At 47.6% G+C, this 26,450-nt stretch overlaps 1 protein-coding gene, 1 long non-coding RNA gene and 1 other non-coding gene across 7 annotated transcripts in view; 2 read left to right on the forward strand and 1 right to left on the reverse strand.

The window, feature by feature from the left end:
• The window catches only part of GATA6 (GATA binding protein 6), a 33,201-nt gene extending 13,936 nt beyond the window's left edge, over positions 1 to 19,265 (reverse strand). The window contains exons 1-6 of one of the 2 annotated variants that reach the window (XM_021673891.2): positions 19,172 to 19,265; positions 16,588 to 17,750; positions 11,351 to 11,517; positions 6,903 to 7,028; positions 5,508 to 5,595; positions 5,309 to 5,412 (exon numbers count right to left, since the gene is read on the reverse strand). In XM_021673891.2, the coding sequence (XP_021529566.2) occupies positions 5,309 to 5,412; positions 5,508 to 5,595; positions 6,903 to 7,028; positions 11,351 to 11,517; positions 16,588 to 17,713 (1,611 nt within the window). In that variant the 5' untranslated portion in view covers positions 17,714 to 17,750; positions 19,172 to 19,265. Of the gene's footprint in view, positions 1 to 5,308; positions 5,413 to 5,507; positions 5,596 to 6,902; positions 7,029 to 11,350; positions 11,518 to 16,587; positions 17,924 to 19,171 lie in introns of those variants that run through there. The other variant, XM_064379349.1, reaches the window with a different exon arrangement.
• LOC135276100 (U6 spliceosomal RNA) lies at positions 8,271 to 8,377 on the forward strand. The gene has a single exon (XR_010343670.1). It is a non-coding gene; the product is annotated as a U6 spliceosomal RNA (small nuclear RNA).
• On the forward strand, positions 18,697 to 22,004 carry LOC135276070 (uncharacterized). Of its 4 annotated transcripts, none has more exons than XR_010343640.1 (3): positions 18,697 to 19,116; positions 20,561 to 20,673; positions 21,121 to 22,004. It is a non-coding gene; the product is annotated as an uncharacterized LOC135276070 (long non-coding RNA). The 4 variants fall into 4 exon arrangements; XR_010343639.1 differs by lacking the exon at positions 18,697 to 19,116 and adding an exon at positions 19,287 to 19,445; XR_010343638.1 differs by lacking the exon at positions 18,697 to 19,116 and adding an exon at positions 19,945 to 20,278.
• The last annotated feature ends 4,446 nt before the right edge of the window (positions 22,005 to 26,450 follow it).

Genomic DNA, 26,450 nt, shown 5'->3' on the forward strand with positions numbered 1-26,450 from the left:
CCTGCCTTTGGCTTCTTACACCCTATACTCCAGCCATAATGAACTATTTTCCTTCAGCTCCAGAGATTCCCATGCCCTTCTTCTTTCCTGGATACCTCTATCCCAATCTTTCCCCAGCAAAAATCCTAACTAATTTTAATTTCCTCTACTCTGTGAAGCCATCTCCAACTCTAGTTATCACCCCTTTAAAGCATGTCCAAATGTGACCAATAGTAAGATCTATGTTTATACTTGTCTCTCTCCACACACCCCTATCACCTATATGTTTTGAGCAATTCCAGATGTGGCACTTTGTTTTACTCAAATGGAAAAAGGACCAGTAAAGCAAGGGTTGGTCAGATATATTTCTCTCCACTTAACTTCAATATTTTATGTTTAATTATGACTTCAATATTATATTGGCAGCTTTAATATTAACTTAAGTAGGGTTTAATTTTTTTTTCATTTTATTTTAAAAATAGAAATAGAGACGGGGTCTTGCTATGTTGCCCAGGCTGATCTCAAACTCCTGGTCTCGAGTGGTCCTCCAGCCTCAGCCTCCCAGAGAATTGGGATTACAGGCATGAGCCACTGCACCTGGCCTAATTTTGTAAAGTAATTATTTATAGAAACTATTTTTAGGCAGGCAAAATATGTTCAGTGACTCCTTATTCTCAAACATTGTCTCAATGATAATTTTTTTTCTGTAGCTGCCATTTTCAGAGATTATTAATTTCATCTCCAAATGAATCTCTCCTATCACAAAAGAAATTAAGAAAAAAAGACTTTTTATCTATAAAATTTGGGGATTGAGCTATAAAGTATCCTCTAGTTTTACAAATTTTGAGTTACAGGAAGAGAACTAGGAGGAATAGGACCATTGTGAACTACTTACTAAAACTTATTGCAGAAATAGAATGTTACCATGTTTCTCTCCTAAATATCAATAAGAGAAAAAAAACTATAAACTACAATTCAGTCAATAAATGGAATTCAAGAAAAAATGATTTTAATATTTTTATAATCCATAGAGAATAAAAGCCAAACAAAATCTTTTTTCTTTTTCTTGCCTCAGCCTCCAGAGTAGCTGGGATCACAGGCATGTGCCACCATGCCCGGCTAATTCTATATTTTTAGTAGAGACAGGGTTTCGCCATGTTGGTCAGGCTGGTCTCAAACTCCTGACCTCAGATGATCCACCCACCTAGGCTTCCCAAAGTGCTGGGATTACAGGCGTGAGCCACCACACTGAGCCCAAAGAAAATCTGATGTCTGTTTAGATCAACTAAATATAGATTTTTTTTAGTAAATCTGCATGCATGAGAAAATTCTTAGCCAGAAAGAAAGACTGGTTTTGCCACGGAAAGTAACCATCTATCAGCAATTAAATTTAACATACATTTTTAATAAACAAAAAATTTCAAGAGAAAAAAATAGGCAATATTTTAAACAGGGCTGCATAGCCATGAGTCCTCTTGATCTCAGACAGAAACACACTGCCCTCCCTGTGCCTCCAGCACACAGTCTATAACCAAGAGAAACTGAGTCATAAGGTGGCGAGGTCATCAACTTGCTGACTCTTATCCAAAGGAATGTCTCCTTTTTGCCCAGACACAGATCTCATGAAAGCACAGATTAACAACAAGTATATAAAGCTAAGACATGAGGCTTCAGAGCAGCGCAAAAATTTTCATGGCATTAGGACACTTATCCTGGAAGAATGCCATGCACTAGAAATTATGCCCACACCTTCATTCCTGCTAGGGGAGGGGAGCCCTGGAGCCCCTCTCCCAGAAGCAGACAACCACAACAGACCCCTTCCACAATACTCAGCTCCTGTGGCTCCTTTCACCCTGGCCAAGAGAGCTCAGGATGCTGGTGTCAGTCATGCTAAGGTCCTGGTGCCATCACTTAAATAGCCACGTGAAAGATAGGTCAGAACCCTGTTCCTGTCATGTCCCAGGACTTAAAAGAAGCCTGCTGGGAATGCCTATCGGTGATCCCCTACAACTGATTTTTCAAGGGGGAGTTAAAGTGAACAGCATGCTTCATATGGGCCTCTGGAACAGTTTTTGACTTCTTGCTGTAACTCAGTCATTAAAGAAAGGCAGTGATACTACTACTAAATGGAGGGATATGCGGCCCCCAGTTCCATCTTCTGCTGGGAGTGTGCCTGAGATTGCCCTTTGCTTTGTAGCTCCGTGGCCCCATCAAACCAGGGTCACCCTGCACCACTAATTTCTACCAGTCAGTCACAGCGAGCTCTGTAGATCTGTGGGGTGAACGCATTGCCTTAGGAGGCTTAAATTCCAAGCCACCTCAGTGCTGTGTTTGTAATACATATACTTTCTAAACACCAGATACAACCTTGCTGTGTGGATCTGATATTTTCTTCACCCACAGCATTTCACAAAATCCTATGGGCAATCAGTCACAAAGCCAGCTGCCCTCCAACATCATGCACTGTGACCAAAATGGGAAAATGACACACCTTTGTCAACATAGCCACCGTTTAAAAATGCTTCTACCAGCTGCTCACAGATGGCTCCTCCAGCAGACTCTTCACAGCTACTTGGCTGCCGCATGGGCCATGCCGTACACATGAAGGCTCACCCCTCCCAGAGAGGACATCAAAAAGCGCTAAGGGACCCACAGGTATATGCGGGCACTCCATGAAAACAACCTGGGGAAACCACTCAAGCCTACTACAGGTATTCTTAGAGGGGGACAGCTTCCAAAGGCAGCCAGCAGACAAGAGGTTTCCCCACAATGGCCACAGCAGGTAGAGGCTTTTTTGAAGACATTCACCCAGGCACCAGCCATGTGCCCTCGGAACGAGGTCAAGAGTCAGTCCCTGGGGAACTGGGGAGGTCGGAGGGCAGGCCGGCAACCCAACCCCCCACCCCCTGCCTAGCTAATTGCAGTCACACAGCGTTTCTGCAGCCCAGCCCGCAGAGGCTGGAGAGCTTGGAGAGATGCCCCCTGTCTGCGGCTCACACCAGCCACTCCTAGCTTCTCAGGCCCCATGGAGGCTGCTGGGCTACCGCAGGGATGGAAGCTTGCAGCTGAAGACCTAGTGTGTAAACCATTACTGTTAAACACCACCCTTAACATCCTTGTTGCTTTGCCTCCTGGCCTCTAGTGGGGAACTGATCATTCCTCCGAAGGGCACTGACCAGCAAGCCACCTCCATTTTCTAGATCCCTGGTGAGATCCCGGAACTCGCCTGGGACCAGATTAACTCCCAAGTCCCTTCTTCTAGGCAGACCATGGCCCTTTCACTGCCTTTTCACTCCTTTCCCTGGAGGGCAACTGATAGGACTTGCTAATAGCCAATTTTGAAATTTTACATCACAAAATCACAAGAGCAAAACTGGCTCCACCCACAATGGTTCCAAGTCCCCGAAGTCCATTGTTGGGTAAATATTGGCTACAGTGCAATTTATCATCCAAATTAGGCTTTTTGTCAGCTGGAGTGTACCATCAACAGAAGTGACTTGGAACTGGCAGCAGTCCTCATTTCAGCTAAGAGAGAGGCTGCTCCCTCCCTGCTTTACAAAACCAAATTGTTTTGCCTCTAGCTACATAATTGCTCCTGAGGACTAGGCCAGGCATGGTGGCTCCTGCCTGTAATCCTAGCACTTTGGGAGAACAAGGCAGGTGGATCACCTGAGGTAAGGAGATCGAGACCAGCCTAGCCAACAAAGTGAAATCCCGTCTCTACTAACAATACTAAAAAAATTCTCTGGATGAGGTGGTGCATGCCCACAATCCTAGCTTATCAGGAGGCCGAGGTGGGAGAATTGCTTGAACCCAGGAGGTGGAGGTTGCAGAGAGCCAAGATCCCACCACTGCACACTCCAGCCTGGGTGACAGCGAGACTCAGTCTCAAAAAAAAAAAAAAAAAAGATTATTTTTAAATAATTTTTAACATTTCCCAAGTAACATATTCTGTTTGCCACTTTGGATCCTTAGTTACATCTAACCTGCCTGTAAAACACAACATATAGTAGCACGGAGTCCATCTTTATAAAGCCTAGAAACATTCTTGACCATGAGTCTATAACAAAAACAACTACCCTTGTGAAACTCTGAAAAGACGTTTTGTTTCATTACAGAAAAGGCTCAAAAGCATTTGGATTGGAGGACAAATAAAACTATCAAATATAATTTTAAGCACAGTTTAAACATTTTGTTTTAAATATTTAATTTTTGTTTATTAAAGCCATGAAAAGATGGTGGAAAGAAACCAGATCTGTGGCTCCCAAACACCTCCAGGGCAGTAGTTACAATGTCACCTGGGGCAAGTGTTCAAAAACAGATATCCAAGCCCCACACCCAGAGACTCTGACTTGGAAAATCCAGGGTGGGGCCCAGGAATCTGTAGTATTTTAAAGTACCCCAAATAATTTCAGGGTAAAACTAGATGTAGAAAACAATTACTAAGTAAATAGGCATTTAAATTCTGGCGTTTAGTTCTAATCTGGTCTCAATATAGTCCCAAGAGGCATAAGGACACATTTCAGAGTCCTGCTTGCCGGAGGCCCTGCTTTGGAGCTCACTGAGGTCTGAGGGAAGGCCTTGTATTTTTTAAGAGCATTCCAGGTAAATTTGGGAAAGAGTAGGGTGGGAACATGCTCTTTACTGGAGGCAAACTGAATTTTGGTCACAGCTTTACAAACACTAAGTCTGTGATCCTCACAAAGATCCAGTGAGAACTGTCCACCGTGGCACAGACGGCTCCTAGGTTTTGTCCTAGCTGAAATAAACCCCAGTACAATTAAAGTGCATTAGAAGGCAAGCTCTACCACCAAGAACACAACTGGGCAAAGGAAATCAGTGAATACAGCAGCACATAACACTTTATGATGATCTTTGCTTTGGGTGGATGATTAAAAAAATGAATAAAAGCTCGAATTGATACGATAAAAAAAACTACTTATATGTTATGGGCACTGTAACCTATGAAACCACTGGCCTCATAGTTCTTCTGACCTACATTAGAAATACATAAATATATACATATTATATATGGCAACTCTGAGAAAAACCTGAAAATAAAACAATTTAAAGCTCTTTAAACCAAAACCACTTGCTTTTACTTGGGTTAATTTAACCATAAAAAATGATAGAGATCTTAATTAAGAGTACTTAAGTTTGTCATTTTGTTGACATTTAAATGTAATTTCCTCTAAAAACTATTCTTAGGTATCAACTAACTAAACTGAACTGTTGGTTTAGATTATTGTACTACCAGATAAGATAAAAATTGAGATAATTTACTAGAGAGCAACCCACTAATTTAGGAGTCTATGCTGTTTTAACTTACCCCTGAGGCTGTAGGTTGTGTTGTAGGGGAAGTATTTTTGCTGCAATCATCTGAGTTAGAAGAGGTGGAAGTTGGAGTCATAGGAATGGAATTATTGCTATTACCTGCAACAGTCAAAATTAACCTTATAAATATACATCTACTCTACTGTTAAGCTTGGCAAATACTTTACAATCAAATGGCATTTTATTATATTTACCAGAGCAAGTCTTTGATTTATTTATGTTCTTAGGTTTTCGTTTCCTGGTTTGAATTCCTTCTTTTTTCATAGCAAGTGGTCTGGGCACCTAAAAAATTTTCACATAGGCCATAAGTTTAATATTATATTGAAGAAAAATCAAAGACCCAACATTGGTACTGAAAGCCTTCATTTAAACAAACTTGGCAGCCAGGTGCAGGGGCTCATGCCTGTAATCCTAGCACTTTCAGAGGCTGAGGCGGGTTGATCACCTGAGGTCAGGAGTTCGAAACCAGCCTGGCCAACATGGTGAAACTTCTCTACTAAATATACAAAAATTAGCTGGGTGTGGTGGCAGGCACCTGTCATTCTAGCTACTTGGAAGGCTGAGGCAGGAGAATCGCTTGAACCCAGGAGGTGGAGGTTGTAGTGAGCCAAGATCGTGCCACTGCACTTCAACCTGGGCAACAAAATTGAGACTCCATCTTAAAAAAAGAAGAAAAAAAAAGGACTTGGCATAAGTTTCAATCCAATTTTTATACACATTCAAAAGATCCCAAGTGCACAAAGACTACACTTTCCTCATCAAATGCAGATTCCTTGAGAAAGAACGAGATGATTTGCCAAGGAGAATTCCTTTAACTTAATGTTTATTGTTTGAAATGAGTAACTCTTCACTGAATAAGTATTATTTCAAAGAGATCATGTATTTTCTTCCTCCTACAGATGCAAGGTTATTTTTGTTTTTAAGATTGAAGTGTTTATAATATTTTGTGCAATCCTTTAAAATGAACTATGAAATATTTTAAACTATAACTATTTTTTTTCTTTTTTTTTTTTCAAAAATGGGGTTTCACCATGTTGGTCAGGCTGGTCTTGAACTCCCGACCTCAGGTGATCCGCCCGCCTTGGCCTCCAAAGTGCTTGGATTACAAGCGTGAGCCACGGCGCCCGGCCCAACTGTAACTATTAAATGTATTACTCCTTTGCACAATTGTCTGAGTACATTCAAAACTTTTAAGACATATAGACTGGTGATTGTGCATTTTTCTATTGATTTCCTTAACTGTGGAGTTAAAAATGGTTACTAACATATTACCAATTCTTAAATGCACATTTTTCACATTTCTAAAATTGGAACGTGTCTTAAAGGAACATCTGTGATAGTTCAATTGCTGGCATTTTTTGTTTCCTACTGGTACATAAGATAAGAGCTCATATTATAATTAATAGCATCTTCAATTCAATAAAATGTACTCAGTATGTACACTGAATATATTCAACATATTCAGTAATAAATTACATGCATTCAAATTTTTCACTTGCATATCTTTCATTTGCTGATTTTTTTTAACTGAAATCATATCCAAACCAGATACTAAATGTATATGCAAGTAAGCAGAATACATGGCATACCCCATGGAGTTTCATGTAGAGTCCACAAGCATTGCACACGGGTTCCCCCTCGGCATTTCTGCGCCATAAGGTGGTAGTTGTGGTGTGACAGTTGGCACAGGACAATCCAAGCCGCCGTGATGAAGGCTAGAAGCAGTACAAGAACATAAATGGAAAAATCTAAGTCACATATATATATATATGCTACATACATACATTAAGGTATTCTGTCCCTGTCATCAACAAGCATGTATCTGTTTTATTATAAATGAAATGGTCCTTGAGAAAAAACAATTGCAGTGTATTTGGGTTGACTTTTCCGAACCAAGAAACTTGAGGTTTGCGTAGTGTGCTGGACCCTACAGATTGGATTTGCTCCTCCAGCTAGCTTGTCTCCGTGGATTCAAGAATACCCGGAAGAGACTTCATGCGAAGCTTTTACCAGAGCATAACAAGAAGAGTTTCCCCCATAGTTTCTTCTCCAATTTAGAGTTTCCCAGTTATTACTGGCACCTTTTTTAGGGGAATTAAAAGATTTCCTAAAAGTTGGACAAATAGTTTTATATTTGAAATACACCAGAAGTAACAACACAACCAGACATTAACAAGCGAGTGTCCTCCACCACACCCCCACCCCACCCCACCCCACCGTGGACAGCAGTTGGCCGTGCACTTTTGTCACAGGTCTGAGACTTAAGTCATGAAATGCAATCACAAGTCACTTGCCAATGTGCTAAATGGTTCTGGGCAGTCTCCACTTCTCCTGAAAACTGAGGATCATCAGGTCTACTTCTCAGGCATATGTAAAAGAGTAAACCAGAAACTTTGAAAGGGCCTATGTACATTAATGGAAATGGATTTCTGAAGAGGGATAAATATTTTGTAAAAAAAAAAAAAAAAAAGGAAATATATTTGAACACATTCCATGCTAGCCATTATCACTGCATGCTGCCTGCATTTTTGTTTTATCTGTGTTACAAAGGATACAAGCAAATTTTATGGCATTATCTTAATGCTGCCATTGTCTCACATGCAGTGATCCTAATACATTTGCCCTGTCAGTATTATTCTCAACTTTTGTTCATATAAAGAGTTAATTGGTATTACCAGGAAAGGTAAAAGGTCACCTGTCTTGTTTCCACTGTCACTCCCATGTCCATGTTTTCTTTATGACCACAACAACCTTAAAGGGAATTTATTTCCTCTAGATTACTACATGTTAATTATAAAGAATGAGAGTTTAAGCTAATATAATTTCCTACCCAGAATGGCAAAATATAAAACTTGTTTTTAAGTTATCAAGCTTAAATTTCCTTTTAAATGCTTTGAATTAGTACACAAATTGTGACATAGCTTCAGTTAAAAAAAAATATATATATATATATATGGGTGCTTGCTTCAGCAGCACATATACTAAAATTGGAAGGATACAGAGAAGATTAGCATGACCCCTGTGCAAGAACGACACACAAATTTGTGAAGCTTTTCATATTAAAAAAAAAAATTAGAGAAAAATTTGGGACCAAACCAAGTTGAAAATTACAAACTTTGGGAAGTTAAGAAAATCAGTGGTAAAGAATGAAGAACAGAAATGTAAATTGAGTATGTATCAAATATTCACAGATTACTGGATGGAGACTTCCAAAACCTTTGCTGGCAAATTTAAAAGATGAAAATAAAATTTGCATTTATAGTTCATATCCAATTGCATTACTTTAGCACCATTCTTTACAGAGAAGTTATAGACACAAAGAGACACTGGGAAACCTTTTAGCACTACAATATTTCTAAGAAGTCTGTGCTAAGAATCAATTTGACTTTTAGTTAAAATGAGTACGCTTGGCTCACAGGAGAGCTACTTGGGAAATTGTTTGCTAAAATGACGGCAACATATTAACAAAATTTTACACATCAAGGCTTTTCTTTTTTCTTTCTTTGTGGTTAAAAGAAAATAATGTTCTAGCAAAGGACTCCTTTCCCTTCGTTCACTTTATAAGCAAGCCATTTATGACAGTTTCCAGTGGAATTTGGAGCCAATGTGAAGCAAACTTGTTATCAGAATTTGCCATTATAACAAAGGACTTTATGACTGTCAACTGCAGATCATAAGTGAAGCCAGTCCTCATAAACATGTGAAATGCAGGTGAATGGGTTATAAAGTTCCTTGTAACAAGTGATCTCAGTCATATTCCTCACTGACACGGAATTCAAGTTACACCATAAATCTCTTATTTTGCAATGTATTGCAAGTTCAAATTCACAGTGATTGGTTCTATACTGCTGGCTAAACAAACTTGAGTTCAACATTCTGTTTCTGAGAACTAAGCCAGATCCATCAAAACCATAAATAAGAAGCCCAACAAGGAGACCTAATTGATAGTGGCACACCCTTCAATTGGTATCATTTATAACCCATTTACAAAGCATATTTGCTGACCTTGGTTATGGCCAAGACACCTGCTAAGCACAAAGAAAACTAATTGATTCAGAATGTTAAAGACTGTTCTTTTTTCCTTCTAAGTTATTTTTACTGGTACATGCACAAAACAAATGGCACTATCTAAATGTTACTAGATCAAATTTATAATGCAACCGGAACCTAAATAGCTACTATTCCATCAAATTTTTGCTCAATCTCCAGAAAATGTTACCTTTGAGAGTTCAATTAGCTCAACGTGCCTTTCTAGAAAAATAAATCAGTTTCATTGTGCATGTGTTGTCTATTATATCAAAACAAGGAACTTCTGTGGGATATTTTCCAGTTACTACTTTTACTTCTTTAATATGATGCATTTAAGAAAAATGAAACCCACAGAAAGTCACACTGCAGTTAAGGGTATCCTTTAAAGAAAATTGTAAGCTGTGGGTTGTAACGAGTTTAAGGCATATACACTCATTAAATTAACCTTGGCCACTTTATTTTAAATGCATTAAAACAAAACCAACCATAAAACTAATTGCTTCTCTTTAAGGTGTCAGACTTACATTGTGATGCAATTTCACTCTAATCTATTTAACACAAACAACATGTGTAGCATTTGTTCCTGCTAATTACAGTATAACAATTAAATAAATTACTGGGATATTTAAGACGTCTGGCATCTAACTGTAACATATTTAGCTTTAAAGGGTTATTAGATTATGAGTACTTTGCTAAACAAATGTTAGTCTTACAGTGGCGTTAGTGAAAGCTTTCCTTTGTTTTCTCTAACCATTACAGCGGTAAATACCTTCTCCTGCTAAGAGGCACACATAACAATGACAATAGGAGATTAATCCCCGAAATCAGGATTCCCTTCCTGTAAAACGTGATGGCCGCACGCGGTAGCTCTTGCCCATAATCCCAGTACTTTGGGAGGCCGAGACAGGCGGATCACCCGAGGTCGGGAGTTCGAGACCAACCTGACCAACATGGAGAAACCCCGTCTACTAAAAATACAAAATTAGCCAGGCATGGTGGCGCATGCCTGTAATCCTAGCTACACTGGAGGCTGAAGCAGCAGAATCGCTTGAACACGGGAGGCGGCGGTTGCAGTGAGCCGAAATGGTGACATTACACTCCAAGCTTGGGCAACAAGAGGGAAACTCCCTCTCAAAACAAAAAAAAAACACTAACAAGGCAAAAAAGAAAACAAAACCAAAACAAAAAATAAAAACAGACAACAGCATGGTAAAACGTGTGCGAATCGGTGAAAATGCTCAACTTAAGAACATACAAACTACACTTTTCTCAAGTTCTACGAATTTCTCTGATTTCGAAACAACAAAAGTTAGAGCAAACAAATTTTCACCAGACTCAAGAGCAATCCACGATATGGAATTTGAGGATATTCCTGACGAAAAGAGGTAGAAGTGACCAAGAAGGTGGAAAGGACAAAGTAAAAGGCACCCAAAAGAATGTGGCTGTGAGGAGGCGGGAGGGTGGGTGGATTTATGACATATTCTATTTGGGGGATGAATGGCATAAGTGAACATGGTTTTCAAGGATAAAATCTAAACCATACACAGTGAAAAAAGTCTTCCTTCGCCCGGCTTCGGTAGGTGTTTTCCTCCCCGGATTACCATCACCAATTTCTTGCCTATCTTATCAGAATTATTACAGTGTTTCAGCAAAGTACACCTAGAGGTAGATTTTTTTTTTCTTAAAACACGGTAATATTTTGCACCTTCCTTTTTTTGTTTTTGTTTTTGTCATTTAGGGATGTCATACCCTGCGTGTAAACATGGGGAAACGCTATCTTGGCTTCCCAGACTCCAATTTCGGGATAACCTCCACTTGGGCGCCAGTGGGTGGGCGTTGGAACTGCCGGGACGGGATGGTACCGCTGAGTCCCCGCTCGGGTGGGACCGCAGCGGCCGCACCTGTCCCCGGGGGGGACGCCCGAGGCTGGGCAACTTAGGGCGGGGCGGGCCAGGGCAGAAGCGCCCGGAGCCAGCCTCGAGCCAGGGGCAGGGTAGGTCATACTCACCACGCGCTTCTGTGGCTTAATGAGGGGCCGGCTGAGGCCGTTCATCTTGCTGTAGAGCCCGCAGGCGTTGCACAGGTAGTGGCCGGTGCCGTCCCGCCGCCACAGCGGCGTCTGGATGGAGCCGCAGTTCACGCACTCGCGGCTCTCGGACAGGTCCTCCAGCAGGTCTGCGGCGACAGCGGGGCGAGAGGCCGGGTGAGGCCGCGCCGGGCCCTTCCCTCCCCGCGGCCCCCCGGAGATCCCGGCCCCCAGTCCTGGTGCCCGGCTTCCCGCGCCCTTCCGGACTGCGCTTTTCTCCTTGGCCGCAAAGCCAGGAGCAAGGGTTTTGATTTCGTCATTATTGATCCGCTGACCCTCTGTCCAATACTTCTGCACCCCCAGGGCGCCTCAGTATAGACCCCGGAAAAGAGACAGTGCTGGAAGCAGAGGATCTCAGAGTCCGAGATGAGCGGTGGGGAGGTCGGCTTGAGTCCCCTGACTCCTACTCTCAAGCTGTCCCTGAGCTTTTAAAGACTGAAATCCATCATCATTACAGTACGTCGTTGCCAAACCCGAGCAAGCCACACAACACTGACCACTGACCACCGAGCCCCGCTGTAACCCACAAATATCCGGGGACACAGCGAGGCCGATAAAATTTACTTTTATCTCAAGTAATTTTAAAAAGTGTTTTCTACATCTGCCACCCATCCATATGTGCCTCTTCTCAATTAAAGATACACAAGTGAAATTAAAAGTACTATTCTTAGGCACCTACATTAGTTAGAAACCAGAGATTAGAAAATTACATCTTTTCAGGGGAAAAATGCACTAACATTAAGCACAGAGTTTAAGTTTTATTTTAATGCCACAAAATCACATACTAAAATACCCTGATTTAGAAGTGGGTCCAACTGCTTCTATCTGCAAAATTTTTACAAGAGGTTGATACCTTACCGATTGAGAAAATTACCAAGACCTTCCCAGTGATCATTTCAAGTTATGCAATCTATTTACAATGTGTTTGTTTTGCTAATTATTATTCTTTGGTTAGTTTTCAGAATTCACAATAACCTAAACCTGCTAATAAAAACAAATCTTAAGAGTAAATGTTGTAACATTTGTTACTTCTCAAGAAGGTTAAATATGGAATAAAGTATAGGCAAGAAAAAAAGAGTCTCCCATTGTTTACTGTTCTTTAGATTACAGAAGGTTTAAATGTTCCAGTTTTGCATTATTGACAGAGCATCTCTGAATCACATTTTAAAGTAAATAAACACTACACTTTAGGGTTTTATCTAAAGATTGTGTGCTAGCAAACCTTTTTGTTCTTTCTCATCCCTTTACAGCTTATTGCTTGTGTCTACCATCAACTGTGTGGTAACGATATTTAAATATGACTTTAGCATAAAAACTCCTTAATTCCATCAATACTATTTACAAAACATGTCTCCTTTCTCATTTCATATTAAGTTTTAAAGAAACTATCAGTATTGGTCAATAATGCAAAAAAACAAAGTTTTAAAGAAACTAGCATCCTACAAAGTTCAAAGTTGTCATGGGGATACTGCAACTTACAACACATCACAAAGATTTATTCTTCTTCGCCCTAAAAGCCACTATTGACTATGGTAATCAGTAAAATGGTCAGGACTTCAAGGACACTGAAGTTAAACAAGGTATTTGTCTCTGTTGTTGACTTTAAAATGTTACCTATCAGAGCCCCTCTGGATAGAGGAGTGGGGCATTCCCTGGAAAACCCAGTCCTATGCCTGGGAACAATAAGAATCCTATTAGAAGACAGTGTGAACTCCCCAGGTAGAACTACTTAGTCAACTGAAAACCCAAAGACAAAATTTAATTAAAAGTGCACTTTGGATAAATACAATCTAGTAAGTCTTTTTTGTTTGTGTTTTTTTGAGAAGGGGTCTTGCTTTGTCGCCCACGCTGGAGTGCAATGGTGCAGATCTCAGCTTACTGCAACCTCTGCCTCCCAGGTTCAAGTGATTCTCATGCCTCAGCCTCCCGAGTAGCTGGGATTACAGGTGAATGCCACCACGCCCAGCTAATTTTTGTATTTTTAGTAGAGGTGGGGTTTCACCATGTTGGTCAGGAACTCCTAACCTCAGGCCTCAGCCTCCCAAAGTGCTGGGATTACAGGCGTGAGCCACTGCACCCAGCCCAATCCAGGAAGCTTGCTTATTTTTAGTTAAATAAAATCTCTCATTCCCTCCCGACCTCTTTCCCACACCCACCAGGCAGCTATAATCCTGTAAGTGACCCAAAAAAAAAAAAAAAAAAAAAAATGCTGTCTTTATAAAAGCTATGAGATCTGATCGTGCTGGAGTCTTACTCACCCAGTTTCCCCTTTTCAACTCACCGTTTCTCTCCTAACATGGCTGTTTGGGGTGTCGTTGGGGAGTGAGATTCAGGGGAGAAGGGCACCACCATCTGTCTTTCTCTGTGTGGTACCAGGACACAGGGAGTCAAACACAGTTCTGCAGAAGTTTAAGGAGGGTGTAGGACCCAGGAAATAAAGGAGTGTGGGGACTCCCTTTATTTCCTGGGTCCTACACCCTCCTAAGCTTCTGCAGAACTGTGACTCCTCACCTCATCTACCCAGTCAGCGAGAGGTGTATAGTGTGGGTTCCCAGAAGCCTCCAAATTGTGCGGGCTGATAAAGCTCAGCACTCAGGTTTTAGCCCTGGTGTTTAAAGTGTCTGCCTCCAAAAATGGTTTGTTTTTAAAAAAAGAAAATCCAATTGAAGAAACAGGAAATCTAGCTAGGAAGCTGGCCTCAGAATACCTGTGAGGACGAGCAAAGTTAGGTTCACTCACTCCCCACCCCTCATCCCAATACTGGCTTGGTCGCAGTCACTTCCTGCTTTCCTAAAAGACTCTATGCAAAAGCTGGGTGTTCCCAAATCCCTTCCCTTTTTAAACATACTTTTAAAACATACTTTAAAAAATAACAAATCTTCTGGGTCTACAGAAAATTTCTCTAACTGTGGTGTGCCCAGAAGGTAAAAAAATTAGGAAAAGTATAGCCCAAATTTAAAACAAAAAGAAACATATTAACTTGCCCGCAAGTGCCCCACACTGCCTCTAAAAGGATTTCTCCTACAGGACCAGTTCCTGTAAACATCTAGAGACTCTCTCTCAGTCTTATGAAATGCTGGAAGATTGGAGGAAAGGAACCTGGAGATCAAGCTAAGGTGTGTCAAGAAATAAGCAGAGCTGCAGGTGCTGGCTCAAGCTGCAACCACCCTTCACCCAACTCACACACCCTTGCACATTCCCTACAGAACTTTCTGACTGACGAAAGAAACTTCACACCCAACCACTGCCCCCAGAGAGATTCCCAGTCTTTCCATCTCTCAGCTCCTGGGAGCCAAGCATGGGTCCCTATGCAGCAGTAAGGATGAGAGCCCTCTACTCTCAAGTCCCAGACCAATAGTGCAAATCTCAACAGGTTCCCCAATCCCATTCCACACACCCATGGGAAAGATGGTCTCCTGGGCCAGCTTTGCAGCAGAAGCAAAAAGAGGGAATTTTGCTGGGCGTGGTAGCTCAATGCCTATCATCCCAGCACTGTGGGAGGCTGAGGCGGGTGGATCACCTGAGGTCAAGAGTTAGAAACCAGCCTGACCAACATGGCAAAACCTACTAAAAATACGAAAATTAGCCAGGTGCGGTGGTACGCGCCTATAATCCCAGCTACTCAGGAGGCTGAGGCAGAAGAATCACTTGAACCCAGGAGGCGAAGGTTTTAGTGAGCCACTGCACTCCAGCCTGGGTGACAGAGCGAGACTATCTTTAAAAAAAGTGGGGGGTGGGGGAACTTTGAGACCAAGTCTTACAGAACTTGGAAGAGGAGAGAGAAAGAACTTGTTACCAAGATGTCTCGTTGCCTCCTTGCAAGGCAGCAGAAAGCTGTTCAAATCAGTTCGTTCACTTTCAAGCCTCTTGTATTTCAAGCACACAAGGTTGTGTCTCGTGTCTTTTGCACACAAGGCTGGGAATGTCTCATTTAACTTAAGGAATCTGCACCCCTAGAAGGACTGACTTGCTGTCCCTAAAGGTAGCATGGAGGCTCCCACGAGAAGCACAGACCTGGAGTACACAAGACATCGGGGTAGGACTGTTTGGACTAATGTCCCTCCCTGCGCTCTGCCACCTCTGTGATTCAAGGGGCCTCCCCCACACCTCCCTTCAAACAACAACAACAACAAAGTGCTGTTTTCTTAGAGGAAAGATTATCAAACAGGTGAAATATACAGTAAGAAGAGTCAGCTGAAAGCACCAAGGACGCAGAACGTTGCAGCTGAGAAAAGGAGCCTAAACACCCTCTTCTGCTAGAGTAAACAAAACACTTTTCAAAATTAGGTACTTCCAGGTATTTTCTGACAATAATGTTTTCACGGTTTACCCCTAATGGCTCCCAGACACAGGAATTAGAGTATGAGTCAAATTGGAAGCTGAAAAATTGGTGGGCTGAATTTTTAAGGAATAGGTGCCCCAGCTCCAGGACCCCCGGGTTGCAGCCTAGCCATGTAAGCACCAGTCCCAGACCAGGGCCCAGCTGATGCCAAGCCCAAGGGCCTATCCACCAGCTCTCCTTCAGGATGAAGTCATAAGTCTGACCACTCCAGGTGTCCTCTCATTTTTTCTTTCCTTGTCTCCCTCGTAGGAGGGGAGATGCCAACTAGCTTCCCTAGGATATCTAGGTCTTTCTGTTGTGCTCTTCTTCTAAATACCCTTCGCTAGGAAAACACACGCACCCTTTGGAGAGTTCAACTGGGTGAGCCTGCATGTACATGTGTGCGTGTTTGGGGGTGGATCAAGTGCCTACCACTCTCCCAGACTTACCCCCATCGTGGAATTTCCTCCACTCGCCCAAAGTAGGGTCTGCGATGGGGCTCAAGAGCTGTTAGTTCCCTCCCAGCCTCTTTTTTTCCCCAATAGCAGACGCCATTCACTAGTCATCAAGTCCCTGAGAGCTTCTCCAAGGCACGAAGGTGCAGATGTGCATTTGGTCTCTTCCGTGGAAAGGAACTTGGCACAACAGAATCGCCTCAGTGCTACCAGATTTTGATCACCCAGCCACAGGCCTGCAAACCCTCCTGGGACCAGGCCGACCTCCGCGCACTCGGACAAGAAAGTCCTGAAAACAGGGCCCGAGTGGAGTAGCTGCTCCACGTCCCCCATGTGTCCCAGCGCTTCGGACCCGCACTCCCACCCCGAGGCGCGATCCTTACCTGCGCTAGGGCCCCGGGGCACCGGGAGAGGGGCTCCGGCACGGCTCTGCAGGCTGTGCAGCACCGGGGTTTCGAAGGGTCCGGCGGGCCAGGCGGGCGTCAGCGGCGCCCCCACGTAGGGCGAGTAGGGGCTCGGATGGTGGTGGTGGTGGTGGTGGTACGTCCCGTTCAGCGGCCGCGCCGCCGACAGCGAGCTGTACTGGTGCTCCCGGCCGCCCATGGCCGCCAGGCTGCCGCCGCCGCCGCTCACGCCTCCCGCGCTCCCGCTGCTGGCGGCCGCGTAACCTCCCGGCTCCCGCGCGGCGCCGTTGGCCATGGGCGGGCTGGGCGAGTAGGGGAAGCGCGCCGAGACGTGCGCCGCGGCCGAGCCAGCGCCGCCAGGCCCCGCGGCCCCGCCGCCCGCGGCGCCGCCTCCACCGCCATATGGGGGGCTGTCGGCCGAGGCCTGGGGCCAGCCGGGGTGCGCGCTCGCGCCGCCTGCGTGGTTGGCTGGCCCGCTGCCGGAGCCCTGCAGGTGGTACGGCAGGCCGGGCAGCATGGAGCCCACGCGGGTGGTGGGCACGTAGACGGGGGAGCTGGCCGCCGCCGCGGCTGCTGCCGCCGCGGCCGCAGAGTGCACGAAGCCGCCGGGTGCGCCGTCGTAGGCGGCCGGACCCTGGCTGGAGAGGGCGGCGAGGGTCTGGTACATCTCCTCCGGCTGCTCGGGTGCGAAGGGGCTCAGCTTGGCGCCGCGGCTGGACCACAGCAGCTTACTGGCGGTTGCGGCCTGGTCGAGGTCAGTGAACAGCAGCAGGTCCTCCCAGCTCGACAGGTTGCCCCCAGGGCCGGCGACCCCAGGCGCCGAAGGTCCGTGGGGAGCCCCAAAGGGATGCGAAGCGTAGGAGCTGAGCAGCAGCGAGCGGGCCGGGGGTCCTGCCGCTGCCTCCGTGTCGAGCTGAGGCGTCCCGCAGTTGCTGGCGCCGCCGGGACCCCGCTCCCCTCCCCGGGAGCAGGAGGAGGACGAGGAAGAGATGGGGGAAGGTGGCGTGGAGGGCTCTCGCGCTGGAAAGGCCCCGGAGTCGCCGGTGTCCGCAGTCGCGGCCCCGAAGCGCTTCGGCAGGCACCAGCCGCCGTCAGTCAAGGCCATCCACGGTCCGGCGCCGCTCCAAGCTGACGTCTAGGTCCTGAGGCGGGGTGGGGGAGACGGGGACGGTAGGAGAGACACAGACGGGTTACCAAGAGCTTCTGCTGCACACCACCTCGCCTCCAATCCTTTTTCTAGTTCAAACGGGATCCACCTCCAATGGGATCTTTCAGAAGTCTAAGATCCCATTTGAAACTTCTCAAAGATCCCATTTCTGCCCGGGGCGTGAGGATTAGGAAGGGAGAGGCGAATGGAGCCTGCGCAGCCGCCACAGGGCCATGGAAAGACTGGGATACCAGCCCTCCTTCACAAGCACCGCTCCGGTCCCGCGCCCTAGCCGCCCACCCTCTCGGCCGCATCCTTTCTCCGTGCGCGCGCCAGACCTCAGGGGTGATCTGCAGAAGCTGGCTGAGGCTTCTTTCCGCCCTAGAGTGTCTCCCCCGGACTGATGACACACAAAAGAATTTAAGTAGCTGTGCCTGTCGGCATCGCCGCATCACGCCTTTCTGCGGATGCCTCGGGGTGAGGGTTCCCCGCGGGAAAACGGTTCGAGTAAGGAAGATAGGCAACCTGTCCCGGAAAACGAAACCGCCGCGTTCTCCTGTACTGGCTCTCCCGGAGCTTTCCGGGCTGCGCTGCGAGCCCCAGAGAGAAATGCAACTCGGCCCAGGGAAAGTGGGACGTCAGGGCGGGGACGGCAGCCCGGGTCCTTCCCGGCAGAGGCAGTGCGGGGAGCTCGCGGGACGGGAGTCGCCAACCCCACCGGCGTCCCCGCGGCGCCCCACACCTTAGACACGGCCTGCGCCTGCTGCCACCAGTGCGAGCGCGAGCGCCTGCCGAGCCACCCGGCCCTCCCCGCGGTCATCCCTAGCAGCAGAAAGGCCAGACCGTTCCGGAATCGGACGTAGCAGGGTGGAGCGGAGCGCAGAGAAAAGGAGGAGGGAACGCGAGGGGTTGGGGGGGGGGAGTGAGACCGCCCCAGAGCCAAGGCGACCCCAAAGTTGAGAGCCAGAAGAATGACAAGGAGACTCGGAGAGAGTGGGGGAGGAAAGCGAAATGCAGCCGGGCTGGCCTCCTCCAGGCTGCTCTTCTAAATCGCCTGGGCTCATTGGAGATTACCACACTAAAATTAATGCCCACACACAGACCTGGCTAGATAGCAAGAAAGAAGTTTCTCTGCCTGCCTGACTACCCGCTCCCGCCCCTTTGAGCCGAGATAACTCGGAGATAAGACTGCGCGCAGATAAGCGCTTCGAGGAGAGGAAAAGAGACTAGAAGTTGGTCCGCGGTGTCCCGGGAGCCTGGGAGCCGCTACAGCCCGCCCGGAGGGGAGGAGGGAGACACCCTTGGAGCTGACTGCGGCCTGGAGAGGGCCAGAGAGCCAGAGGCCAAGGGGACCAGGAGAAGTAAGGGTGAAGGGGAGGGAAGCGGGGAGATCGCGCGAGGAGGAAGCAGCCGAACCTCGGGCTGGCGCTGCGCTTGGAGAACGGCCGCGGCGGAGGGTGCTCCCAGGCGCGGAGAGAGGTCGAGGGCGCCAGCGGGCGAGCGCGAGTCCGGGGTCTGCGCCGCGCTGCTGGTGAATAAAAAGGAGAGAGGAGGCGCCTCTTACTGCTCTGCCGGAAAACTGCAGCCTGCGCTCCTGATTGGACTCACCGAGCCCTAAACAAACAGCGCTCGCCGAAGGGTGCCAGGCTGTGGGTCGGAACTGCGCTCGGCGAGCAGCTGGGCGCTGGAGGTGAAGAGGAGGAGGAGGGATCGAGGGGAGGAGAGAAAAGAGGGTGGGGAGGGGACGGCGAGGGGGAGGGGAGCGCGCCGCCCGGGCAGACAATGAGCGCCGCGCTGCCTGCGGGCGTGGGCTGAGCCCCGAGCTCTATCCCCGGAGTGGGGGCGAGTCCACCCGGGGGCGCTGAGCCCAGGGACACCGGGGGAGGGGCGAGGGCCACAGAACGCCTAACCTGGCTGGCGACCCTCACCCACCCAGCAGCGGTGCACCCTCCTGCTCCCGCAGTCGCACACACACCCACACAAGGGAGGCGGAGGGAGCCTTGGCACGGGAGGAGTTGGCAGTGCACAGCCCCACTTCGCCGCCACGGCGGGAGGGGCGCTCCAGCCCCTGGGTCAGCACGGCCCCAGAAGGAGGAGGGAACGTGCTGTGCGCCCCCCACCCACCCCCGCCTAGCCCCTTCACAGTAAATGAGCTTTTTGCTCTACAGTTGTGTGAGATCGACCTTAAACTTTCTCCGACCCTATTCGGGATGCCCTAGCACGGCTCAGGTGTTGGTGGCTGTCAAGGACCCGGGTTCCAACAATCTGGAAAAGTAGGAACCCAGTGCCCAGCTCCCTAGCTTTACTGCTCTTAAATATATAAATTCCCGGGAAGTTTCGGATACCTCACTACGACATTCCCCAGCTGACCTTTGGGAACTTTTAACTTGGGTCGTCCTGTACAGAACGGTAGTCTACGGGGCGCTCAAAATGGAAAAGGGTTTCCACATCAGTCGCGTTCGAGAACGCTCTCCAACTTTTGATGTCCCGTTTGCTCTTAGCTTTCCCCGTGGAGAGTTACAGGTAAGTCGCAGATAAGTCATTGCGAAGAGGGGGTGTCACCTTCCCTGGACCCAGAGCTAAATTCTGCTTCCCCACCCCCACGTTCATATACACACCCCTTATTCGCTCCCTCCAAACGGTTATCACAACTCTGTACAAACTGATACGGTCCCTAGCGGGCAAAAGGACTGGAAATGAACGTCGCGGGGTTATCAGCGCCTATCTGTCAGCAGTGACTCGCGCGGCCGCAGGCTCGTCCGCTGCCGGAGCCGTGATATATGTCTCTCTCCCTTTCGCTCACAGAAAGGATTTCTTCCGACAGACGTGACCCCAGAAGGCGGCCGAGGGAAACTTTAGGACAAGAGGAGTTGTTTTTGTGATAATGCATTTTTAAACCCCACCCCCCCACACACAAGGTAAATCGAAGTAAATGATTTTCTAAAGGTCAGTCTCCCAGAAAGTGTTTAGGGTCTGGTTTTTGTTTTGTTTTCCCGGTTAGGGAGGGAAAAGGAGCCTGTGCAGAGTTGGACTGGGGTGGGGAGGTGCATTGTAAAGTATGGTTTCCAGAGATGGTGAGACCTCGTCGCTAAGCGTTGTTTCCTCTGCAAGTAACTGTGAGTTGTGAACTTGTGGCTCCTGGGGAAGCGGGGACGTGGGGACGTGGCCTGGCAGTGCGGGGGAGGGCGCGAGGAATTCAGGAAGTTGGCGATAATTCTTCTTTTTTCCTTCTTCGTTGTAAATTGCTGCTAGACACTTCTGAATTTTAAATTGCTACCGAGAAGGTCCAGAAACCGTTCTCGTCCTATTTAGTCACTTTTATTACATTCTACTTTGCCTCCCCCAATCATTTTGACGGCTCCCAGTTTCAGCGTGGCCGCATTTTGAAAAGGCTGAAGGTAGAAAACTCTGGAATGGAGAGGCTGGCGACTGGAGCAGGATCCAGGGGCTTTAAATTTTAACCTGAGTGCGATCGAATGTGCGACTTCCAGATGAGATAGCCAGGCGTCCGCCCAGCCACTCAACCCCCGCCAGGACTCGGAATGCCTTGCTTTTGGTTCTTTTCGTGAGTTCCGACCAAATGTTTAAGTGGACTGGGTTTTGCAGAAGCTCATTTGTAAGCAGTGACGGAACTGTGTTGTGGACATTTGATTTCCTTTGATTTCAACGTTTTGAAATAATGTTTCTCAGGTTTGCTATTAAAAGCAACTTTTAAAAAATCATCTTACTTGCTAAAAATAAAACTCTTTGGCTCAGTTTGAGTCCAGGCTATGAACGGCCTCCAACCCTGAGCCCCGAGGAGATCGAGCCCTGGCGCGAGCCTGATCCCTGTCCTGTGTGTTTCTTTGTATTTGCAAGTACAAGGATGTCTGCATGGATATCCCTGGACACTGATACCCCTGGGGACCTGCTTTTGCCGCAGCTCCGCAGACGCAGCGGGAGGGCTCGCTGGCCCGGGCGCTGCTGGGACAGAGGTGAGCGGCGAGATGGACATTGACCGATTCGACAACGTTCGGGCTCTAAGGGTTCGGGAAGGGACCTGGCATTTTTACCCTCCAGATTCTCAATCTAATTTTTAAAATAATATTCAAAACAAATGAGAAAAATAAGTGATTGCTCCTTTTCATGGTCACAGATTGTATTTATTTTTTCAGACTGGTTTTCCAATCAAACGAGGGAATGGGTAGTGAATACTGTTTTGGTTTTTTTAAATGTTGGTTAATTTAAAAATAAAACTGTTTAACTCGTACAGTTGATTCAGACAGAAAACCAGGCTGCCTGACCTCTCCAATATGCCTTTTCCCCAATGCATCTTTGGCGCTAAGGACCACACCGGGGAAGACAAGCATGCTTTCAAAGCCACTCCCATGAGCCCCAGGCCCGCGCGTGGAGCTTCCTGGGCGCGCCCCAGCTGGTCTGAAAAGCCAGCAAACTAGGAAGTTCGGAGGGAAGAGGTGAACCCCAAACAAGGGAGAACCCCAAGAGCTAGGAAGAAGACCCCCACTAGTGTCCAAGGTACACGGACAAGCTCTTAAAAGTTCTTGTTTTCTTCGTCGGTATTTTTTCTTTTATTTTCCTTCATTTCCTTTTTTTTTTCTTTCACCCCGTCTGTCTCCTCTTTCGAGATTTGCTAATCTTGAACGAAACTGTTTCTCTCCGGACTATTTAGACCCAATGAGCGGCCCCTCCTGGGCGAGCGGTCCCCATTACCCTCACAGAGGGCTGACTCCCGGGCACGACCTGTCCCCAGGGTTGATTTATTTGGGCCGCGCCATACCACGATTCACGATTCGAATCCACCCAGAACACTGCAGCCAATTGGGCAGGGGGCGGGGGCTTGGCTGCCAAACGGGAAGGGTGTTTGAGGACCCAGTTGTGCGCCGCTTCCGGAGGAGCGGCGAGACCCGGGCAAGGACCCGCGTCCCCGCGCACCTCCACCCGCGCCAACTAACGCTCATTTTTACGACCCTGTCACAAAACTGGCTGCTCCGGCGATGTTTCATAAAGAAAAAGAATGCATTTCTGACTTAAAACATATTTTTAACTTAGATTTCTAACAGCTCAGATTTATGAGGCCTTCTCGCTTATACCATATTTCTTCCCGTCCCGGGGACGCTTCTACCCAAGGACCCGGGGTCATCTCCGAGCCCCTAGCCCCTGCCAGCGTCCGGGCCCAGCGGCGGGGTCAGGGCGGCTTGTCACCTACTCCGTGGCCGCACTTGCACCGCAGGCCGTCGACCAGTCTGGCGGCGATTTTCTTTAATTCTCGGAAAACCAAAAACACTCTTTAGAAACGTCAGGTGGTGGCGGTGGAAGCTTGAAGGTCGCCCCCACCCCCTGCCCCGGCTCCCCGCCGCCGGCCACTTGGGGAAGGACCGCGCAGAGCCTGCGCCGGGGTCCCCGGGCGGGCAGAATCGAGGCCCCGCGCGCGGCGCAGGCCCGGCCCGGCCCTGAGGCCCCTCGCCCAGCGCAGCCCCCTGCCGATCCCCGCGCTCCGCTGGCGGCCGCCAGCACGGCGCGGAGGTGGGCTCGCGGCGGCGGCGCACGAGAGGTCACCGCGGTGGCATTCCTCTCCGCGCTGTTTACGTGACTTAATGTACTCGCTGCGCCGCGGGTAAGTTCGGGCCGCGATAAGGGGGCGGCCGGGGGAGGGTCGCCTTCCAAGCCCCTCGCCGGGCGCCTCCAGCCCTCCCCTAATCCATTAACCTTTTTACTTTCTTCTCCCCTCTCTCTCCAAGCCTGTTATCTAGGCCACCCAATGACCGACGAAAGATCTTCCCTCCCTGCTTCTCCCGTGGCCGCTTTAAACCAAATAAATTTAGCTATTAAGGGCCAAGATGTCTGACAAAAGATCGAAAGGTGTCTTTCCGTGATCGCTTAAAGAACCGAAGGAGAAGCTCGCGGCTCCCAAGTCCCGATAAAGAAATTCCGCGCCGGCGCCGGCCTCCCTCCCCGCGGCCTGGTTGCTCCCTGACGCCCTGAGACCCCGACTTCGGCGGCCGCAGACCTCGGAGGGGCCGGGCGGGACCTGTGGCCGCCGCCCAGGGAAGGTGAAGGCCCCTGGGCTGCGGGGCCAGGGAGTGCCAGGCCCTAGGGGACAGGGCGGACACTGGGGTCCCCGGGAGCTCTGGAGCTCCAGGTGGGAGCTGGGGATCCTGCACTTCGCGGAAAAACTAAACCGAGTTCAGCGGGCCAAAATTACCACCTTATTTTTATTATTTTCTGATGCTAAATAATAAAGATAAAACCAAACTGCCCCCACCTACCGCCCCACTCCCTGTGGGTCTGCTAAGGGGCAGTGTGCCGCTCCACGTCGCTGGTCTTGGGGAGCAGCCATTCCTTTGAACCCCAGGCTGAAGGTGGTGGGTGGAATTGAGGCTGTCCGGGAGGGTGTGGACTCGCAGAGAAACAGTATGCAGGTGGGAGGCAGAGGTCCAATCATTCAGTCATCCTCGGCTTGGGTTTCGTTATGAAGTGTGGTATTTATTATCATTATTAATTGCTACTGGCACCACTACAGAAAGCCTAGGGCTGCCAGCTGGGCTGAGGCCCTGCCCCTGGATCCCTTCCCTTTCACCAAAGGGTGATGGCAGGGAAGATCCAGTTTTCTGATCCTGGATACTAAAAAGTGGGTTTGGGGAGTCAGATGTGAACGTTTTTGAAGTTTTCTCCTCCCTTCAAGTAAAAGGAGTCCATATTCCAGACCAGCATAAACCTTTTCTACCTCTGAAACAGGATAAGGAAGTGATGGGTGGGGGGTGGTGGGGGTACGCTGCAGATGAGACCCCTTGGCTTCCCTGCAGGGGGCTTTCCCAAGTCTTCTGCCTCCCCTGGTGAGTTCTCTGGCAGATGTTGGGGGCAGGACTCTCAATTCCAAAAGGCAGCCCAGGGTCTGCTGTCTGTCCCCTCACACTGGGCTGGGAAGTGGAAGATGCCTTTCTTTTCTTGTTAGCCCTTCCAAATAAGGTGAATGCCAAAAATCATCCATCCTATCTAATCCTTACCCCACCAGCCTCTGGGGAGGAGAAAAATCAGAGCATCAGAGGAAAAGGCAGTATTTCTGCTCCCAAGAAGGTGAAACCGATGGAGAAATTTCCAACTCACTAGATAGGCAGGACCTAGGCTCTTCCTGGATTTTGCTGGTATCACAAGGTGTGCAGGCCATGCCAGTTCTAGGGCCAGGGTCCAGATATCACTGTCCCTGGGCTGTCTCAGCCCAAAGACCTTCCTGACTGTTCTATAGTTTTTTTGTGTGTTTGTTTGTTTTTGTTTTTTTTTCAAAACCAAAAAGTGTGGGATAGGGATTACTAAAAGGAAACAGTCTCAGCTTTTGGAGACTTGCTAAATTACAAATGCCCTGCTTTGAGTCAATCAAAGGGGCAAAAAGTGCCCAAGAAACAAACAAAATTACTAACCAAAAATATGACCTCTCCATTCAGCTATGTTGCAAACATGCAGAGAATTAGGACCAAAGGATTGTCTACCAAGATGCAGACCTCCAGTTCCCTGACACTTGCCCAACGCATACTGAGTATGCACTGCACAAGGAAGAAAGAGAAAAGTTAGCTCCTAGTTTTGAAGTGTTTACAGTCTAGAAGGTTGGCACCTCTGTAAAGCCAGTTAGGCAAAGTCCCACTTTCCAAGATGGAAGGAGATGACTGGTCTTTTTCCCTTCTCTAGAAAAGTATCCAAGTCCAGATTGTCCTCTAGGCGACCCAGCGGGTTTGAAAAGAAAAGAGTGGCTCATACACTGAGGAAATTTCTAGGAGTCAGTGGGCCTGAGCAGGATCCTGGGCCAGCCTGCCTGGGTTTCAGTCCTGATGCCACCATATACTAGTGGTGTGATCATGGCAAATAGTCCAGTCTCTCTGTGCCACAGTTTCTTCATCTGCAAAATGAAGATAATAAAATTATCCCCCCTACATGATTGCTAAGAGGATGAAAGATTTCTTCCATGTAAACTGCTAATAGTACCTGGCACATAGTAAATGCTATATAAATATTATTACTAATATCTATATTGCAATAGACTTTCATATGCTACACCAAATTTCAATTTCTTGTGTGACCCAACAGTCCCCAGGAGCAAAATTAATTCCCAGGATATAACTTCTTTGAGCACTCATTCAATGTTGGAAGCTGCAATTCACCAGAGGTCTCAAGCCTTTTCTACGTACCAGCAGTGAGGGCTTTATTTATTGCATTATGGTAGGAAAGGAGGTGAAGGGTGAGACAAACATAGGTTCTTTACTTGTCTTTGGCTCCTTTGAAGAGGAGACAGCCCTTGTTGTTCCCCTTGCAAATGCCAGCAACAGATCTTCTGTAATGCCTTCTACAGGACAAAGACAGTAATCTTGAGGCTCCTCCTCTGCTCCAACAAAAGAATCCCTGTCCTAAGCAGCACCCCTTCCCAGGAATCTCTTTCTGACAGTAGACAGGAGTGAATTAACAGGCCACTAAGAAGGGCAACCTTGAGGACTGGCATTGGATATTAGCAGGCGGAAAAGAACTAATTAAAGTGACCTGATCATCCAACTTTAGACTTCTCTTATGCCTTTTACTGTTCAATTTGGTATTGCTATATATGCAGATTTATTATACTTTAATCACATTTTTTTTGAAGGAAGAAAAAAAGATCTCTGAGAAGCTATGCTTCTCTGTCACATTATTGACAGAGAAAAAAAATCTAGGCCAC

The sequence above is a fragment of the Aotus nancymaae genome, unplaced genomic scaffold (assembly GCF_030222135.1).
Source record: "Aotus nancymaae isolate 86718 unplaced genomic scaffold, 86718_ANA_hifiasm-v0.15.2.pri h1tg000020l, whole genome shotgun sequence".
NCBI classification, from domain to species: Eukaryota; Metazoa; Chordata; class Mammalia; order Primates; family Aotidae; genus Aotus; species Aotus nancymaae.